Source organism: Rosa rugosa, chromosome 6 (genome assembly GCF_958449725.1).
Source record: "Rosa rugosa chromosome 6, drRosRugo1.1, whole genome shotgun sequence".
Classification (NCBI taxonomy): domain Eukaryota; kingdom Viridiplantae; phylum Streptophyta; class Magnoliopsida; order Rosales; family Rosaceae; genus Rosa; species Rosa rugosa.
Window position 1 is genome coordinate 54,416,164 of NC_084825.1, and position 21,354 is coordinate 54,437,517.

General features: G+C 41.0%; 1 protein-coding gene and 1 pseudogene across 1 annotated transcript; one reads left to right on the forward strand and one right to left on the reverse strand.

Annotated features, from left to right (window-relative positions):
- The first annotated feature begins 1,204 nt into the window (after positions 1-1,204).
- Positions 1,205-10,259, forward strand: LOC133718704 (ras-related protein Rab2BV-like; annotated as a pseudogene).
- Positions 10,260-11,201: 942 nt separating this feature from the next.
- On the reverse strand, positions 11,202-16,625 carry LOC133717035 (laccase-15-like). Its single transcript, XM_062143657.1, has 8 exons — positions 16,506-16,625; positions 16,280-16,405; positions 16,016-16,189; positions 13,554-13,705; positions 13,212-13,456; positions 12,990-13,118; positions 11,766-12,728; positions 11,202-11,672 (listed from the first exon to the last, which is right to left on the reverse strand). The coding sequence occupies exons 1-8, from the start codon at positions 16,623-16,625 to the stop codon at positions 11,542-11,544; spliced, it is 2,040 nt and encodes a 679-aa protein (XP_061999641.1). The 3' UTR covers positions 11,202-11,541.
- Between the last annotated feature and the right edge of the window lie 4,729 nt (positions 16,626-21,354).

Consider the following 21,354-nt stretch of genomic DNA (forward strand, 5'->3'; position numbering starts at 1 on the left):
TTTCACTATAGGCACTCCCCTGCCTGACTTTATATAACTCACTAGTCATTACTCATTACTGAATTTTCGCCTGAATCAATAATTACTAGGCAGCTACTCTTTTCATATTTAGGAAAGGTGTATATATAACCAAATTAATGCAACGTACGTACCTTGCAGGTCTTGGCTTTTGTTGCTAATTTCTTGTGTATGGGATCACTGGGATCTATTCCAGTGTGAAGAAACAAAAGTCAGTTAAGCTCAAATCCGATCGAGTTCTTCCAGAAAAATGCAGGGTTATTGTTAGAGCAGCGTATTAGTGCTTCAACAGGAGGATGCATAACCATTTTTACATCCCAGGAGCTAGAAATGGATATTGGCTATCATAAGAAGAGTCACATTTTTGGTCCAGAAGGGGGTGGAGTCGACCGTTTTATAAATGAGATATATTATCGATCACCCTTACCCAAATCAACCATCAAAATGTGGTCAACTTGTTGGGCTGCTGTCTAGAGACTGAAGCTCCAATATTGGCCTATGAAATGGCCTCCAATGGGATCCTTTTCGACTACATTCATTCATTCATTGTAGAAATGGGAAAAGCACTTCATTGCCTTAGGATCCCCTTCTAAAGATATATATCCTCAGATTCAGCGGCAAGTACTTGAAATGGCGAAGAGAGGCGGCTCGGCAGGGAAGGAATGGGATGTCATCAAGTATGACTTGTTTGTTGGTGATCCAACATTCCAACGTACTCCGAATTTATGGAATTTGAGCAATCTCGGTTGATTATAAGAATTAGGATTTTAGCGCTCATGCTTTAGGAGTTTAGGCAGATGAAATGTGAGTAAAACAGTGTGACCAAAATATCATATGAGAATCATGAGATTCTTTTTTTCTTTTTCTTTTTTTGATCAAAATGTGATTCTTGATTGATTATTATCATGTGTAAATGCATTTGTGGACAAATCTCTCATTAGAATTATCTAACCGTATGTCTTTCCAAGATCGTTCGGTTCTCAGTCGAACGGTAGTTTTCCAAGGACTGATTCATCTGTTTGGTTCTTTGGTTCACTTTGGTTTGATTGGTGCTATGAGTGTTATGACGCGCGTATCCAATAACCACGTGTTGTTTCATGTGAGGCCTTGTCGTCCGGTTGGTCGTTTACATGCACAAACACTCCGAGTTCCGTTCGTGGAAGGCCGTTTTAAGTGCATTTTCATCCGTATACTGTTTCTTCTTATTCTTCTCTTCTCTCTTCTCCGTATCCTCAAATTTCTTCAATGCAATAACATTGCCAACAAAACAGAGCTTTCGAATCCCAATAATCATTCTTTATCACCATCCTGCACACCATTATTTTATGGTTAGTCTCCCTTCTTCTGTATCACTCTCCATTTTTGTCTAGGAAAATTTACTGACACCAAAAATGCTTTTTGATTCTTGTTTTATGATTGTTAATGGCATTTTTGTTTTCTTGGTATTTATGGGTGAATTGGATCTGGCAGGTCTGGGGTGGTGTGAGGAGTAGAACATATGGCGTACAATAAGGTCGATCACGAATATGATTACCTCTTCAAGATTGTATTGATTGGAGATTCGGGTGTCGGAAAGTCCAACACACTTTCCAGCAGGTTTACGAGGAATGAGTTTTGTTTGGAGTCCAAGTCCACCATTAATGGAGTTGAATTTGCAACCTAGAGATTACGTACAGGTTGGTTTGCTGACTTTCTCTAGAGTTGAAAGTTCCAATTTCCTGCATTTTAATGTCCTAGCTTGAACATCAATGTTGGTATATGATTGATCACGTTTATCCATTTTAAATGGAAAACAATCTTACAGTAAAGTTCGGTTATATATTTATTGTCCACGGGGAATATGGTTTAGATTTCTATGTATTGGTGTGATGGTATTAGTTTTTAGGATTTGGTCATAGTTGTGGGTCTAAAAGAAGTTATATATAGAGGTATTAAGAGAATGTCTATGTTAAGAACAGTCGTTTCAAGGAGACCTAGAACCAAAGGGTGTGATGAGACAATGATGAGAGTGTGAGAAACTTTAGAGCACAAGGGTGTGTTGGGCTGTAAGGTTAGGTCGAGGTTTGGAGGTACCTATGGGAAATCCTTCAAATTTTTGGCTGAGCAGTCCAGGAATTAGAATCGTATAAGTCACCTTTTTTATTATTTCAAATTGATTGAAATCAACTCAAATTAAATTCAAGACACATGGATAAAGCAAACAAATAGAACTTTGATAGTGTTGTAGAGAAACTGAAATTGAGGGGAAATTGTTGTGTGTTCTCATTGATAATAGGAGCCTCTTTATATAGAGGATTACAATACATAAAATCTCAATCATACAAGGAAAGTAATCGTACATTGAATAGGAATCTAGATCCTTCTAAATTAACCCTATTACCACTAGGTCAAGTAACCTAGAGTTTGGGCCAAACACAAATTAGGGTTTACTTGAACACTCCCCCTTGTGTTGCCCAAACGCGATGCTTCTCTCGTTGCCTCGTTAAAAACCTTGCCGAGTAACAAAAACCCAGTGGGACAAAAATAACCTCGGTCGAAGGGGAAAAAGAGCACAACACACCCTTCATGTTTCGAGACCATACATGTAGACATCTCCCCCTGATGTCTGCATCTCCCCCTGATGACTACGGCCATGGGAGTTCGGGTAACTTCCGCAAACGATGCTACCAACATGTCTCTCGAAAGTGGAATTTAGGCAATGACTTAGTGAGCAAGTCTGCCACACTGTCCCTAGATCGAACATAGTTCACTTTGATCCTGAGGAGAGGCTGTTGTTGCTGATTATGCTTGGTGTTGTCGCTTTTGATGTAGCCTTGCCTCATTTGTTCAAAACAAGTAGCATTATCCTAAATACTTGTAGGCTCATCTGTGGTAGACTTCAAACCACAATTGTTCGAACATGCGTAATTATGGATCCAATCTATATACATTCACGAACCACTTTGTGAAGAGTGATAATCTCTACATTGTTCGAAGATATAGCGACTAGGGTCTATTCTGTAAACTTCCAAGATATCACGGTCTTTTCCATGGTGAACACTTAACCATTTTGGGAATGACCTTTGTGTGGGTCAGAGAGATACCCAATATCAGCAAAACCTTTCAAAACACGTCGTTTTGGGATGGGGATAGAAGACGCAGGCCACTGTTGGCGACGTTCCTGGTGTGTGATGGGTCTGAATCCATCATCTCTCTGTAGGGATAGAACAAGCTCATATCAATCATACATCTCAAGTATCGAAAGATATCTTTTACACCAATCCAATGGCGTCGCGTTGGCGCAGAGCTATATCTAGCTAACAAGTTCACAATATATGAGATGTCCGGTCTTGTGCATGGAGCTAAGTACAATAATGCGCCTATTGTACTTAACTAGGACATTTCTGCCCCTAGAGCATCTTCGTCATCATCCTTTGAACGAAGAGGATCCTTTTCAGGATCAAGACTACGGACGATCATGGGGGTGCTTGAAGGCTTGACCTTGTCAAAATGCCTAAGCATCTCTCAACACGATGCTCAAGTTCCAAACCGAGATATAATCGTGTTCTCCCAAAATCCTTCATCTCAAAATCGGATTTCAAGTGTTCAGCGGTTTCCCTTAACTCTTTAAGGGCTTTCCAATGAAGATCATGTCCAACATGAACCGCGATAGAATCTGAAACTTGTTATGGAAACGCGCGGGCATATCCCTTCCCAATCAAGTAGTCACTTTAGTGAGCGTTTCAACCTTATTGCAAACGCGCTCCGTGGTCTAGAGCCACTTGACTTGGGTTAATGAAGTCCACCATGAACCTTCATGTATATTCCGTATCTAGATCCCCATAAAGATACGTGGTGACCACATTTGTAAGCTGCATGTTCAGTTATTCGGAAACTACCAAACTGACAGGGAGTGGAGTGCAATGACATCCATTACGAGAGAATATGTCTCATCGTAGTCGATTCCAGGGTGTTTTGTGAGAAGCCTTGCGCCATAAGGCGAGATTGCCATCTCTTTTTCTCATCACGCTTTCTAACGAAGACCCATTAGTTAATAGGTTTTATATTAGGAGGTGTTGGCATCACTGGCTCAAAAACCTTCCTCTTCGTTAGAGAATCCATCTTAACCTGGATCGCATCTTTCCATTTAGGCCAAATCTCTCTGCGTTGGCATTCATTCATCAACGGAGCGTGGTTCGATATCATTGGACTCAACAAACTCATGTGCAACGAAGTGCGTGACTACATCATCAATTATGATGGAGTTTCTATCCCACGTACGTCTCATGTACACTAGTGTAATTTTCAAAGAGCGCTCTATATTCAGGAATAGGTTCTGACGTTGAGGCGTCCCCCAACGATAACCATAATCCGGAAGATACTCATGAGACGGATTTTGAGTGTCGATGATCCAAGGATTAGGTTGTGCCAAAGCATCCTTCGAACCCACGGACCTCCCACGCATCCTAGCTGGGGCCATGGCCTGTAACGCCAAAGTGCCACTCTCTATGGCGTTGGCACCATACCTACCTCCGTGTAGGGTGGCGCTACGTCCTCTCGTAGGGATGTCCTTCCTTGCAGGCATGTTTGCAGCATATTTGTGTGATCTCGTCACTTTAACAGGGATCGAGATGAGACATAGTGAGGACAGACTACGACAATTCCTGTCGTTCCTGTTGAACATTCGTGTTCTGATCTCCCCCTAACGACGGGAAGACTGTCTCATCAAAGTGACATCCGCAAATCTAGCGGTAAGGAGATCGCCTGGCAAGGGCATTAAGTGGCGGACGATTGTTGGAGTCTCAAATCCAACGTAGTTGCCCATTCGTCTGTAAGGACCCATCATAGAGCGTTGTGGCGGCGCGATTGGCACATAAATGGCTCACTCAAATATGCGTAAGTACGATATTTGTACTCAGTCACTAGCTGTAACGCAGAGGTAGATTGAGTGGCAGTGAGTCGTAGACGAATTAGCGTAGTTGCATGCGATATTGCATCACCCCAAGCGGATATACGGAAATTGGTGCGCATTACCAATGTCCGGACTACCATCGTAGTCGTTTCCGCGAGACCAATTGGGTGTGTTTATGGGAATATAATGTCCGACATTAGTCCCAATGCAATACCCATCGAAAGTCTTCGATGTAAACTCTTTAGCATCGTCAAGTCCAATTGACGGAATTATGGTGATCCGGGAAGTGAGCCCGTTGTCATATGATATTTGCTAGGAGTGTAGCATAAGCAGCATTTACAGGTGGACAATGGCACAACACATGACCAACGTGTTTGCGTATCAACCAATATCATGAGATATTTAAACGTCCGCAAGTTTGTTGAATCAGTCCATAGAATCCCCATGGATTCTATGTAAGAACATAATGAGTATTTTCATATCCTTTGCATAGGACGATCTCAGTCCTAATTTCCCTAAGGAACGGGCTTTGTAAAACGAGAGAGAGGCTTTAGAAGCAGCCAATGAGAATTTTGGTTGGGTCTGAGCGTCTGAAACGCTATTTGAAGCAAGTTGGTGATTGCAGCATCACCTAGGGCGCCATCACCATGATGGACGCCATCCATGGCGTCATGGATAGGGACTGCGCCAGCCCTAGGCTGGTGGTGGACGGAGGTGGTGCCCTAGGCAGCTGCGTCGGTCACACTTAGTCCAGAAATCAACTTTTGATTCGTGCTTCGTTTCGCTCGAAAGAAATGATGTCCATGTGAAGTCTCTAATAGACGGATCATCATATCATGACTAGGATGATCTATCCTGTCGTGACAAAGCCAATATGTGTCTAAATCCAAGAGATCTTCTCTCATAACTTTATTGGATTTTATAGATCGAATAGTGACATAGAGTCCAATAGAGAGACACATAAACTTCTCTAAGATGCGTCTTTGCTCGCAATCATTAGAGGTATTGCAAAGGAACTCATTTCCGTTCTCTACATGAGTTTTCACATGGAATCCGTTGGCTATTCATAGGTGCGATTGGCCCTAGGAGCATAGAGAGTTTCTGTGACACTAATCAAGGTGCCATTTGGCAAGGGGAACTTGGGCTATTCCATATCCTTGAATTAACATTGATGGCCCAGCCATCGTAGTCACGAAGTAATATGCTCAGAATCAAAATGGAGTCATAATGAAAAGAACTCGAAATTTTATTCATAAGCCAACAGAGTTACATCATTGTCTCTTTGACCAAAGAAAATCTAATCCAATAAACTAGCTAATGCAAAACAATGGTAGTCGTCTAACTTCTTTCGATAATTCCAATGCAAATGTGACCAGGTGAGTAGAGAGATGTCAGTGGAGCAAAGCTCGCTTAAGTACCACTTATCTCAAAACCTTCCTAGACATCACACTTACATTGAGTACGCCTACTTTGAGAGAGACTAATACCATTGGCATCTACTACAAAAATAATATGGCAATTGCCTACATCTCTTGGAAAATAAAAAGACTTAATCAAAATCGCCAGTTTCTGGGTCTTGATCATTGTAGTCTTCCACCCTTAGATCAAGATCGCCATCTTGATCTTCTTGTTCCATGTAATTTGCTTCCCTTACTTCACGATACGTCTTGTAAGCATTAGCAACATTCTGGGGTGCATTACATGCTTTAGCCCAATGTCCGGACGCTCCACACCGAAGACAAGCATCATTATGGTCAGGTTCCCTTGATCGAGGCGCTCTAGGAGCGCTTTGGGGATGGCTTTTCCAGTTGGTGGGCGCTTTGGGGATGGCTTTTCCAGTTGGTGGCGTCACCACCATAGCCAGAGGCTTGGCCTCCCTCTCTCCTCACACGTTTACCACCACGGTTCCGTGCACGCCTATCTTGACGGTTTCCTTCCTCTTTAGGGCAAAAATTATTCCTATCCTTAGTGTTTCGCTCCTTGCGACCTCTCTTAGAGGCGCGACTATAATTAGACTCCGGAATTGACTTTGCTCCCACGGGTCTAGAGTTATAGTTCTTCACAAGTATGTTATCGTGCTTTTCAGCTACGTTCATGGCACCAATAAGCTCATGAAATCTTGTGATACGTCTAGCATTGATATTAATTCGATAGTTCTTGGCTACCATCAATGCAGAGACGGGGAAGATAGAGAGAGTCTTCTCGATCAACATCGTATCAGTGATTTTCTGTCCACAGAATTCCATCAAGGATTTGATACGAAGTGCTTCTGAATTGTAATCAAGTACAGACTTGAAATCACAGAAGCGGAGGCTATGCCATCTCACTTCTAAGTCTGGAAGTAGGGAATCACGGACGTTGCCAAAACGCTGCTCGAGTTCTACCCATAGCTTTCTTGGGTCTTCCTCATTGAGGTACTCATTTTGGAGCGCGTCATTCATGTGCTTTGTCATGAGAATGATGGCTTTTGCTTCATTGGCCTCTCTCGTAGCTTTATTTGCTTCAAAAGCAGCAGCTTGTTGAGGAGTAAGCACGTCCTGACTAAGCTCTTGGATCGTACTCAGGATCCTATCAGCCTTAAGATGCTGGCGCACATCACGGACCCACTTGTGGTATCCTGCGCCTATTGTCTCTAGTGGAGCGAAGCTCAACTTGTTCAGGTTACTCATCCTGAAAAACAATAAGAAAATAGGGTTAGTTTCGGAGCGAAAAAGGCTACCATGAAAAACTATTAAATTTCTGAGCGTAGTCGCTTCCAAGAAATTAGGGATTTTCTGAGCGTAGTCGCTTCCAAGAAAATCCGATTCCAAGAGGGGTTTTGGATTAGATCGAAACAATGATGTATGTGGTCGATCGTTTTTCTTCTCAACAAACTCTAAGTTTGGAGGACTCTACAAGCTCTAAGCTTGGAGTGAGCACGAACCCCCACAGTTTGGCTATTGGTCTCCCCTATGAAGAAGAAAGGGGGGTAGAAGAAGGGATGTTGGAAGTCCCCGAGAAAAGAAGAAGAAATTGAAAAACTTCAAAAACGGGAATTTTTAGAAAAGTTTACCTTGAAAAGATGCCGGAAATCTTGATCGGAAAGGGATGTTGAAGATGACCGGAAAAAGGTGCTGGGGTCGCCGGAAAATAGGCCGGAAACTGATGGTGGCCGGAGGTAGGCCGGGGTGTGCAGGGCTGCTGCAGGGGTTGTGCGAGGCTGCTTCAGGGGTTGTGCGAGGCTGCTGCAGGGTGCTTGCGGAGGCTGTGCAAGGCTCGTGCAGGGGCTGTCGGCAGGTCTCGGCAGGGGCCTGTGCGGGGCTGTCGGCAGGTCTCGACAGGGGCCTGTGTGGGGCTGTCGGCAGGTCTCGGCAGGGGCAGGCACACGTCTCGGCAGAACTCGGCAGGGGGCTCGCAGGGGCTTCGACAAGTGCTCGGCAGCTGCTCGGCAGGACTCGGCAGCTGCTCGGCAGACGTGCGGAGGGCAGGCACAGGGCAAGCTCAAGGCAGGGGCCGGTTCGGATTTTCCGATGGCCGGTTCCGGTGGTTCCGCCGCCGGTTCTGGGCTCCTTGGGATTAGGGCTTCGATATGTGGGGCGGTGGTTGTAGGATTTTGAAGATTACGAAATTAGGGTTTTCAGGGTTAGAGTCTCGTGCTGATAACGTGTTGTAGAGAAATTGAAATTAAGGGGAAATTGTTGTGTGTTCTCATTGATAATAGGGGCCTCTTTATATAGAGGATTACAATACATAGAATCTCAATCATACAAGGAAAGTAATCGTACATTGAATAGAAATCTAGATCCTTCTAAATTAACCCTATTACCACTAGGTCAAGTAACCTAGAGTTTGGGCCAAACACAAATTAGAGTTTACTTGAACATAGAAGATTTTTTTATCTCCCTCTACGTACTGTGGACGCAGGCAAAGTTTCCCAAACTAGGTGGTGGACTGGTGGTTGTTATTAGATGTTTTATTTGAAAAGAAAGTCCCTTAGGCGGTAGTTGTAGTTGAGTAGCTTTATGATTCAAGTAAAGACGTCCTTGCCTGCCATGCATTCTGTATTTTACTTACCTTGTTCGGTAGCATCTGAACCTAGATTACATTAACTGTACCGGATTATGATACTACCATAGCTAACTTCAAGATACAACGTTTAAGTGCTTAGTGTCAAGGCTAGGTTGTGTGTAGGTTATGTATGGTGTTCTCTTATGATGAACGATAGAAACCATGTATGACATGAAAATTTAAGGCAGTAACTGCATGCAAAATGATATCTGTTAAGTCTTTCTTAAATCCCTATCTTCATAGAACAGGTCCCGTCCTTTACTAGCTAGATAAGAACGTTGAAAACTTGAAACTAAAGCAATAATTAACCAATGTTAATTGCATAAATAGTCGAATATGCCTGCTCTTCTCATCAGTAGCCTTGTGTATACTTTCCATCTTAAGATACTCGGTATTTATTGCATGCAGAGTGTAGATTTATGATGTTATTCGATCTATTGTAGATAGAGGGGAAGACAGTGAAAGCACAAATATGGGACACGGCAGATCAGGAGAGGTACCGAGCCATTACCAATGCTTACTACAGAGGTGCTGTTGGTGCTCTATTGGTCTATGACATAACCAAAAGGCAAACATTTGACAATGTGACGATCGAGGTGGCTCCGCGAACTCAGAGACCATGCAAACTCAAATATTGTCATAATGATGGCCGGTAACAAATCTGACCTCTATCAACTGAGAGCTGTCCCAGGAGAAGATGCTCAACTCTTGGCTGATAAGGAAGGTCTCTCGTTTTCAGAAACTCTTGGCAAACATATTAAGCTTTTGCTTTTGCTTACATTTTAATACATGACACACTTCTTAATTAAACTGCAACATAGACAATGATGACGCTCCTGACTTCGAAAGCACCATCATCCAACACCAAAGACGTAGAGACTATATTTACTTTCTCAATCGGCCAACTCTTTTACTGTGACAACAAAAGATCGATTTCTTCTGCCCGAGAGATGTGAATGACAGCACACTTGGATTCACACTGATTTTGAGTCCTGAAGGAGCCACGACTTTAGCACTATATGTGGAATTCGACAATCCAACATTAGTGACCGTCCTATGGAAGAAGACCCCATTGACGAATTCCTGATCGATCCTTTATAGAAAGAGCAAACGAAGGATAGTTCAGGTCATTGGCTGTTTCATTATTAGATTTTGATGAGCATGAGCTAGTCTTGTCCCTGGTTATTTTTTCCAATAGTTTGTCACTGTATTTTTGTGAACACAAAAAATTTACGTAGTCTTGTCCATCAAGATCATATATACCAAACCAATATATGGAGCCCTATGAGGGTTTAGTAGGCCAGCTCCGTATGCAAATTCAGTACTGTGTGGGCTAGTTTTGGCACTCATAGGTTTAGCTGCAAAACATTGGAAAATACAGAAGGATATGGTCAGTGGCGGAACTATTAAGGGGCGGGAGGTGGCCCTGGCCCCCCCAAACATTTCAGATGCACACATGTGCACATGTAATTGGTGTATAGATTTAATATGATTTAGACAATAAGTATGAGATTGGCCCCCCCATAACATATTTCTTAATTGTTCGGCCCCCCCAAATAGAACTCTCTAGTTCCGCCACTGGATATGGTTAAGTTTTTTCTTTCCTAGTCCGATAACTAGTCCAATATTCAGCAACATAACACTACTATCGACAAGAGATCGAAACCTCTTCTTTGCAAATTATACAAACAAACGTCATAAAAAGTGTTATGTGTAGTAGACGTAGCCAGTGACAATTTAGGGTAAAATGATTTGACATATGTAGTTATAGCTGTAGCATGGAGGCACGTCATTGATGTCCATGTATCCAAATAGTATTTAGCCCTACTGCCACCCCGCACCAATTGGTTGATCAGATGCTGCTAGAATGTAAGCTCCTCAAGCCGCTAAATCTGGCTGCAAGGCTATATATAAATGTTAAACATGTTCTACTTCATCGATCACCTGCAATATCATTCCTCTTGCTATAGCCTATATACAATTAATATCTCATTACGATCGAATCAAGCTAGTCACCTTGAGAATGTTGAGATTCATCGGATTTGAACCCCTTGATAAGAAGGAGGGCATGTATATATGTAGCCAATACATCATTAATCTCTTCACTTTTTCAAATAGTTGCAATTGCGTTCCTATAATAATTAAACTAGTATGTATTTTTCATATATGTTTTCTTTTAATATGTAATGCATTGTTATTTCAGCTCGATTTCTTTATCTGAGTAGGTTGGTAAACGCATTGGGACAAATCAACTAGCACTGCCATGTTCCAAGATAACTTAACTATGAAACAAATTACAAGTTTAGATACCAAGCCCCATTATATATTTTACTTCTTAATTAGAACATATAAGAGGAGGCCAATACTTATCACAAATTACAATCATGTTCACATGGTCAGTTTACTGATCAAGTGAATTATGCTCAACTACCGTTTGATCTAAATTTAAATGTAAATAATTTACATTACAACAGTAATATATATTCAGCATAATTTCTCTATTATTACAAATATGATCACAATCCTTCTTCCCCCATTATTAAATGGAATCAAATATTAGATGGAGGGCTAGCTAGGAGGTAGCTTTAACATGGTGGCATATCCGGTGGTGGAGGTAACATTTGTGCTTGAGGGCCCTTTCCATTTTTCACTATGAATGTCACGTCCATGCCCCACGACATATGCCTATCCAGATGGCAGTGCATAAACCAAACTCCTACTCATCAAAAGTCATAAAAAAAATTGATATCAGCATCATAATCATGTAATATATGGTAATTAGGGGAATGAAGTCAACTGAATTAATTACCAGGGTTGTTGGCCTTGAATCTAATGGTAGTCCACCCATTTACAGGGACGATAACGGTGTTCCGAAGAGGAGGATCGACAAGATTATATTTCAAAGGGTCCTTATCCTTGTCAAAGTTCCCAAGCCCCATTCCAACAACATAGAAACTGTAACCATGCAGATGCATTGGATGGTCATCCCCTGACACCAAATTAGTCCCTTGAAACACAAGCTCCACCGTGGTGTTGTACTCCAATACCTTCACCTCCGTCCCTCGTTTCGGAGTCTGAAGGTACAGCGGCAAGTCCTGCGCCGTAAAATTAAACAGCGAGGGCGGGAAATCTGGAAAGCGAGTTCCAAATTCCCCGTTGACATGATAATAGTAAGCTTGTAGTATGTCAATGCTAGGGTCCACAAAGCTGATGTTGTTCACGCTAGCGGCGAAACGTGTCCCATTAGGCCCGCCGCAGGAATTATTCGGGCAGGGAAACGAGTTGACGGAGACTGTGTAAAACAAGTGAGTTGTAATTTTAAGTGGAACATCAATGGGGTGGTTCTTATCAGCTAAGCTTCTGAGACTGCCGGAAAAATTAACCGATGCATTAGTGTCATTGTAGGCAGGAAGAGTAGGAAACGAAGGGGTTGGAGAAGGGGTGTATGTGTAATTTTTTAACCCGCGATTTGAGTATTGCAGTAGGGCTGTGGAGGTGGTGTTATCATAAGGAACCCCAACACCACCTACATAGGCTTTAGCGGCCATGTAGTAGTGGTTAGGCTTCTGATTAGCAGTGAGCAAAAGGTCAAGGGTTTGACCAGGTGAGATTGTGACATAATCGGTTGTGAAAGGCTTGGTGTAGCTAGCATCTGCCCCTACAACTGTGACTTTGTGATTGGCGATGGAGAAAAACATAATCTCTTGCACAACGGAATTGATTAGCCTCAGTAGGTAGGTTTTGCCATAATCAACTATCAGATTGAATGTCTCTGCGCAAATCAGGTTTAGTACTCAGTAGGTGAAATAATCTGAGAGCTAGAATATTGCAGCAAGTTTAATAACATATTGATCCAACGATTATATATATATATATATATATAGGTTTTCTATGAAGCAATAAACTAGCATCACGCGGTCTACGTACAGCAGACAGTGACGTTATCTCGTCAATCTTAAGTTTTAAGAAACAAGTGAAATCATTTGTGTTCTGTTTCAATAATCTATTGATTGATTTGAGTTGGAGTGCTTACCTGATTCAGAGCATGGATACCGATGGCCGGGTTGACCGTTAATGAGGAAAGCGGAGGAATTATTAGGGTCCCCTCCGGATTGAAGAGTTTGAGTATAAAGCTTCCCTATATCTTCCTTCCACCACTCTCCTGCAATTTTCAACGTACAACTCAGTTGTTTACTAACCAAGTGATTAGAATGGACATATAATTAAAATGATCCTTGATTAATTAATTACGTACCCAATATGATCGGGATTTCTGCATGAGGCTTGGCAAAAGGGTAATTGTTGTCCTTGTTGGGGTATATGATGATGGCACCATGTACAGTGGCTCGATCCCACTCACTGTGAGCATGCCACCAAAGAGTGCCTTCCTCCTCGGAAAAAATGATTTTTTGGGTGAAATTGGCTCCTGGTTGAATCGGGCACTGCGTGATATACTCTGGTCCGTCCGACCATGGATTCCTTGGTTGGTCAACACCATGCCTAATCATGATCGAGTAGCTTGTTATATATATATGGGCTGAACACGTACTACATGTATGAATGATCGAAAGCTTGAGAGAATCAATTAAATGCGTACCAGTGGAGAGTAATGTTACGATTGCCCCTGTTAAAGACATCGACGATGACGGTGTCTCCTTTGCGAGCGTACAAAGTCGGTCCGGGAAACTGACCATTTACAGTCAAGATGTTCTTTGTGCTACACAATCTTTTGTATGGAGTTTCTTCCACCTACGTATAAATAGATCATATATCTTAATTCAAGTACGCACTCGATCATAATGAAAATAAATTACATGCATGAATATGCATGCATGCTAGTACATAATACATACCACAAAAGTGTCACTACTACAAATTTGGCCTTAGGGCACCAATAATAGACACTATTAGGCAATGGTTTGTTTTAGAAATAGTGATACACCATTCAACACAAACGGTGTTAACGATTGGGCTTGACACCAATAGTCAGTGGCCCATATATCACATCTAAATAAATAATGAAAATGCTGATGTTTGTAACACCTGTCACCAAAGCATACACTCTCTTTCTTGAAAGAATGGGTCAATCAGAGCATAAAAAAGCATGGGTCAGTAAGCATGGGTCAATCAATTGGTATATATTTAATACCAAAACTCAAATCTTCACATTTATATCAATATACAATTTACAAAAAAACGATGGCTGCAACAGAAACAGCCATGGCATCATTTCGCATCATGCCTTGCAATTTTCACCTTGTAATCATTATTTCAGACAAAAGCTTGTAAACCTAGACTACAATGGTACAAAGCCTTAATTATTGTTAACAATAGTTGCTGGGTTCTTCAATAAGCAATTAGCTTTTGCTTCCAGTCCACCTTCCCTTGTATATTATTCCTTGATTTACACTTGCCAATTGAGAAATCCTACCATCATTTCTGTAGTTCAAATAAGCATATCAGTGATTCCACATATTACCAACATTTATTGCATGCAATCATGAATCAAATATAAAGCAAAAGATGTAATAATACAAAGAGCTTTCAGCAATCTCCTTAACCAATAATCCTTCCTACCACCACTACTTCATCATCAACATGTCTTTTGAGTGCCTTGCAATTGAATATATGAATGACTAGACCTAATGACTACTGATTTGATCCAATCAAAGTAACTAGGCAATGGGAACTCAGTGATATGTGCACTTCAAAGTATGGCAATGCAGTTCACACTTGTAGGAATTTAATATTGGTTGTTAGCAAGTAAAACTTTCTGGTTATCTCTTCACCTTCTATAAAAACAACACAAGTCCCAGTCCTTATTTACCATAACTCACAACTAGTTCATTCTCTATTGTACCCAAGCTTCCCAAGCAATGTCTGGAGGAAAATCATGCTGCAGAAAACTCATATTTTCAGCAGAAGAGGTGGCTAATACTCTCCCTTCAAACCCTCCCCAATCACCATCGGTTGTTAACTCTAATCCTATCATGCCACCACCTTCAAATGACCCCAATCCTTTACTAAAGGTTTACCTTCCTAGGTTTGTTGAACTCTTTCCCACACAACCTGATATGAATGCTGTGGAGATTGAATCAACTCACCCACATTCTCTTTCTAGTGAAATATTTACCTCCCCAAGAAGTGAGTCACCTCACTCCTTTAAACCTATTGAATTGACTCTGACCAACCAGCTTGACAACCCTCCAAATATGAACCAAACAACCAACAACCATTCTATCGAAGCTCCTACACATGAACTTCACCCAAACCAATGTGTAACCCCTAAAAATAACAGGTTACCTGTCTTCTACTTTGGTAGTCCATCCCATAAGCTCCACAAACCCATTTTCCTGACCCCATCTAGCTTTGGGACTCCAACCAGCAATCCCTTCTGTGAATATTGTGCAATTCCTGACTCCATCAGTCCAGATTGGAAGACCTACCTCAAGCAAGATACACCTGAGCTTGAGACACCCCCACATCCCTATGATACCGCTACTGATGAAGAAGAAGGTTGATGATCAGTGCTTTTGGGGCTGGTGAGGCTAAGCTAGGGAAATCACCTGTTTATGGAGGTAGCCAACTGTTTTGTAGCTACTTTTTAGTGTTTGCCAACTAGGTATACCACCCCGTAAAAGCCAATGTGTTGTTCTATTATCTATGTGTTAGTTTCTACTACTTCTTGTGCATTAGGGTTTTATGCTTCCTTTCCTATGTGAGCTTCTGAAGACATAAAGAAGCTCCTGTTCTGTGTTGTACGAAGCATCAAGTTAATGTAGTTTTTCCATTCAGCATTCCGTTATAATCACCAATATCTACCATCTTATAAATACCTACATTCTGGTTACCAATTAGTTTAACTTTCCTAAGCTGTTCTCTGAGGTTCTAAACTTGAATTAAAACGTCTTTGATTTCTATCATGATCCCAAAATACATGTGAAACTCCACCACACAACCAAATACCTCATTATTGCAACCACAAACAGAAACCTCATAATTGCAAATAGATAGTATATATCAAATAATAATAGAACAACAAAGAAGAAGTAATCTAACCTCATAAATTATAATTTCCAGAGTCTTCTTCATCCCCGCTTTGACGGTTACTTCAGAGACTGGATCAGCAATCGTGAATTCTGGGTTGCAATCACAATAATCCACACTCAAACCTCCATATTGGCTAGGAACATGCTCATCAGAAATGTACCTACAGGACACGTCAAATTTTAACTTCAAGTTAACCAACCATATAAAAGGGGATAAACCCTTTCGAAACCCCTATTGTCACTGTCACGCAATGTAAGATGGACAAAAACTAACTTGAAAAGGGTGTCTGCAGATTTTCCTGGGCTTGCAAAGACAAACTTGGCTTTGGTCCTCAGTGTCAAGAAGGGGCTTATCAATATGTAGAATGCAAGATACCACGATGGACCATTGATCAAACACCTGTATAAACAAATTTAACAAATTTGTACTTCAAACCAAACATAAAAGTACCCCCATATAAAAACTGTAATGAATAATTTGATCCTAAAGATTAGCATACCTCTAAGAGTGTCTCCAAATTCACATGATTATCAAATTGAACACCTCGAAAATACAACTCCCCACCAGTAATTTGCTTGCCCAAACAAACATTCAAGGTAACTTCTGAGTACAAAGCCATTGTGGGTCCAAAAACGCTTAAGACCTGAGAGGAAAGGAAAGAGTACAAAGTAAAAATCATATAAGGAGAAATCATATTTTGAGAAAGAATCAAACAAACTGCTGTGTGAGAAATGATTTTATTTATTTTGTGTAAAGTTTGTTATTATAATGAGGAGAAATAAGGAATAAAGTGCATTAATCTGTTTAGATATCAAAGCCCCAGCATTACTCTACACTGAAATCCGATAGAGTAAGAAAGAAAGAATAGGAAATTATTGAAATCCAAAATCTCATATGGGTAAGTAGCACTCATATAATGTTTGGAATATGGCTTTAGGCAACATATCCCTCTTTGTTTGGCTTGCTTTCTACAACATTTACACCATAAGATAAAATCACAATCTAGTAGGGATCTGAGTAGACCTACCTATTGTGCTGGGAACAACGGTTGACTTGGATCATTGTATGGCCGATTGGTCTCGGTAGTTGGCACACGCAGAACAGAGAAAACTCCATCAATTTAAAGTTTTGTATGCAACTACGAAAAGAGTAGCACAATCACTTGACGAAGCTGTGTATGTACCAGTAACAACTACCTTGCAGAAGCATTCAATGCACAGTTCGATACTAAAAAATAGCCTAGCTATATTTATTACTGAAATTAAAATTGACATGATTAACGAAAATTCTTCTATATGTTGAGATAATCTCAAAGATTTTGTAAATTTACAACTTCACAACTTCATAAGCAAAAGTTGGATGTCGAACAGCTCTATTATCCATCTTTGTTAAGTAATTCCTGCACAGAATCAGATGACTCACGAGATTAATGTATGCCAAACATTAAACACGTGCTCATTTCTATTTCCTGGTCATTTCTTTGTATCAAACTATTCAATACCAGTTTGGTGGCACCAACTGATTGATGCTGTTTTTCTTTCTTCTGACGATGTGAGTGTCCGCACCAGTTACAACAATCTTTCTGATATTTTCTCAGCTCTCTGAAGACCGAACTACAAGACATAGTCGGTGCAAATTGATCCACATGAAAAACAGCACTAATTAATCAAATTAATCCTTGCAGTAGAAGACGTAGTATTGACAAAGAAAAGCTTCTTAGCTTCTAAATACTGGTACCACAATGAAATAAGAACCTACTATTTTTTCATGGGCTGCTCTTAATTACATCATAATGCAAGTGTAAATCCCAATGGCCAAACAAACAAGAAGAACATGCAAAAGTTATTTAGCCTAAGACTGCTTCGTTAATTTGTGTAGAAAAAATAATCCTTTTTAAAAGACATAATACATTTTCCACACCATTGAGTGTGTTGTCGATTAATCACAATCAATTCGGCAACCCAGAGGGCAATCTATAGCTCGTACAAACAGCCTAAAAGAAGAACAAACGCACAGCAAGAGTAGAAGGCAATACCTTCCTTCGCCTGTTCTAGCTTCAAATTGTTTCGATACTGCTTTCATTCTGATTGAAAATCCAGAAGCTCAAAAATCCATAACAATCTCAGCAACCCCTGCATCACCCAACCCCATAATCAGTGACATACAAAGATCTAGATTGAGTTTGGAGATATTCTTTGAAAGAAACCCAGCAAGTACCCTTTTTGAAACATCCTATCATGCTCTGTCTCTCTCGTCGACGAAGTTCAATCACCACATGCAGAGAACATGAGACCCAAAACCAATTCTCTGCAACACTCTCCGTCTCTCCCTAAGCCTCGTTCGTGCTCTATCAATCCTCTCATCTGTTTGTTTTTTTGTTTTTGGTTTTTTTGTTTTCGACTCATATTTGTGCTCTTTACATGACCAAAACGCAGCGTTTTGGTTAATGCTTCTACGACCTATACTATATCTTCTCCTTTCAGCCAAAGAAAAAAAATCAATAAACAAGACAGAATACCTTTTCCTCTCTCTGTTTCAAACTGGGCTTTTAATGTCGTCCGGCTTCTTCAATAGCCGATCTCAATACCAACCTGACATGTAGAAGTTCAAATTGGTAATCCAAGGGATTCAATTCAACTCTTGTCTTCTGGAGCAGCTCTAACTGGTATTGCAATAATCTTCTGGCCAAGTATTTTTTTCATATATCTATATATATACATACACACATATATCCAAATCTTTTAGACAACTGAGTTGTCCAGTAGGTTTCTCAGGCTTGTATGATTGTTGGATTCCCAACTTTTTTTCTGATGATCCCGTTATTTGGTTATCGAACTACAACAGTGTAAGAGTTATGTTTTCCGAATGAAAAATAAACTTAGTCTTCCCAAACTATTTATAGTTAAATGTAACCAAAGCCTTCTAGAGGTCTTCCCCCCATTTACAGCAATGAATTTTGCAGGGCCTCAGGTCTCAGCAACCCAGAGCTTTGTTATTATTCATATATACACTCCCCACCTGTCTTATGCAAGGAGTCAAGCTACATAGTTTATAAATCATAAAATTGTATACCTTTTCTTATGTACTTGCAACTTCCAGTTTGGTGGTAAATTGTACAGTCTTAATTAGTGAGTGTTGTCATGATAAATTTGGATTTCAGGTATTTGTGAATGATCAATTCCGAAACCACCAAGAACATTGAATCAGAGTTCGAGTTGTATCTGCAAGAGCTTACCACTCCCTCTTTATGCGTAGCATCTAAGTAATGAGGATGATATGATTACCTGAAATCTGTAAGGCTGCTGTATGTCATAAATATGCCATTTGCCCCATAAATAGGTTCCTTATGGTTTGCACTTTAGTTTGAACTTTGTTACAGTGTTATTCTTCATATGTTTGTCAGACAATATGGACAAGAGTTGGGTAAGATTGAAGAGGGGTAGTGCAGATTACAAGTTACGATTACGAGGCTGGATCTCACACGTCTTAGCAGTTGCATCTTTTCATGGAAACATCAAATGTCCTTGCAGATCATGTGTAAATGGGGAGTGGCATGACGGGGATACTGTCTATGACCACTTGGTGGTTGAAGGTATTGCCCATTCTTACATAGATGGTCCTTGGGTGTGGCATGGTGAAGCATTCGGTGTTCAACAGCCTGTGTGTGCGACCTATGGAGAAGATACTACTTCTGGCATGGCTGACATGATACATGATCTTTTCCCAAGCATAGATGGACAGGAAGGTCCATGTGAGAATGAGAACAATGCTCCCACTTCTGAGAATGAGAACCATGGTCCACCCCAACCTATGCCAGATGATGTTCATCGTTTTCGACTGTTGCTGGAAGAAGCCAATCAGGACTTATATCCAGGTTGCAGAGCAATGAAAAAACTGGAATTTCTTATAGAAGTATTCCAGAACAAGTGTTTATATGGCCAGAGTGATGTATCTGTATCTGCGTGGCTGAAGCTGATTAAAAAAATTCTCCCGGAAGGGGAGACATTGCCTAGCAACTTCTATAGGACAAAAAAGATAGTCAAAGCATTTGAGCTGAAGTGTGAAAAGATCGATGCATGTCGTAATGACTGCATGCTGTATTGGAAACAAAACAGTTCGTTAGATGCATGTCTTACTTGTGGGACAAGCCGATATACAGAGGAGATTGGAAACAACAGCAACAGTAAGAAGAAAAGGGTAGCTCAGAAGGTATTGAGCTATTTTCCGATAACTCCTCGGTTGCAGCGTTTGTATATGTCCCAGTATACTGCTGAAGACATGGCATGGCATTCCGATAAGCGCCCTTCTGATGGTAATTTGAGGCACCCTGCTGATTCACAAGCCTGGAAGCATTTGGATACGAAATTTCCAGACTTTGGTAGAGAAGGGCGTAATGTGAGGCTTGGTTTGGCTAGCGATGGATTCAATCCATTTGGTGATATGAGTTCCTCACACAGTACATGGCCAGTCATTCTGACAGTTTATAATTTGCCTCCCTGGAAGTGCATGAAGCAACCTTATATGATGATGGCTCTCTTGATCCCAGGGCCCCGTTCTCCTGGTAATGACATTGATGTGTACCTGGAACCTTTAATTGATGAGCTTAAGAGTTTGTGGGAGAATGGTATCCCCACCTATGATGCATTCAAGAAAGAAACATTCAATATGCGGGCTGCAGTGATGTGGACAATCAATGACTTTCCGGCATATGCAAATTTGTCCGGTTGGAGTACCAAGGGCAAGTTAGCATGTCCTAACTGCAACTACAACACAAGATCAACATGGCTACCCCATGGAAAAAAGCATGTCTACATGGCACACCGCCGTTTCCTGCCACTTCTACACAGATTCCGTCGCTATCGAAAATCATTTAATTTGTCTGCTGAAACAGATCGTGCTCCCACTCCAATGACAGGATCCTTTTGTCTTCGACGCTTATCTAAACTCAGGTTTAAGTTTGGTAAGCCCCCACCACCCAAGGTTGGGCAAAAGAGACCTGCTCAACCAGTCTCCACTGAAGGGCCATGGAAAAAGAGGAGCATTTTTTTCGAGTTGCCGTACTGGGAACATCTACTCATTCGGCACAATCTCGACGTAATGCATGTCGAGAAAAATGTGTGTGAGAGCTTATTAGGAACCTTGTTGGAAGCTTCCACCAAAAACAAGGATACAATTAAGGCACGATTGGACATGCAATTGATGGGGATAAAGCCTGATTTGTGGCCGGTCACAGAGGGAAATAAAACTGAATTGCCTTTGGCCGAATACACCATGACGAGTTGGGAGAAAGAGCTATTCTGCATGATACTAGCATCTATAAGAGTACCTGACAATTATTCATCAAATAT

Excerpts from the sequence above, each read along its gene's own strand:
- LOC133717035 (XM_062143657.1), bottom strand. The coding sequence starts at position 16,625 with ATGGCTTTGTACTCAGAAGTTACCTTGAATGTTTGTTTGGGCAAGCAA. Across the intron at positions 16,406-16,505 it reads ATTTGGAGACACTCTTAGAG|GTGTTTGATCAATGGTCCAT; the intron begins GTATGCTAATCT and ends TTGTTTATACAG. Across the intron at positions 13,706-16,015 it reads TGGAAATTATAATTTATGAG|GTGGAAGAAACTCCATACAA; the intron begins GTTAGATTACTT and ends ATTTATACGTAG.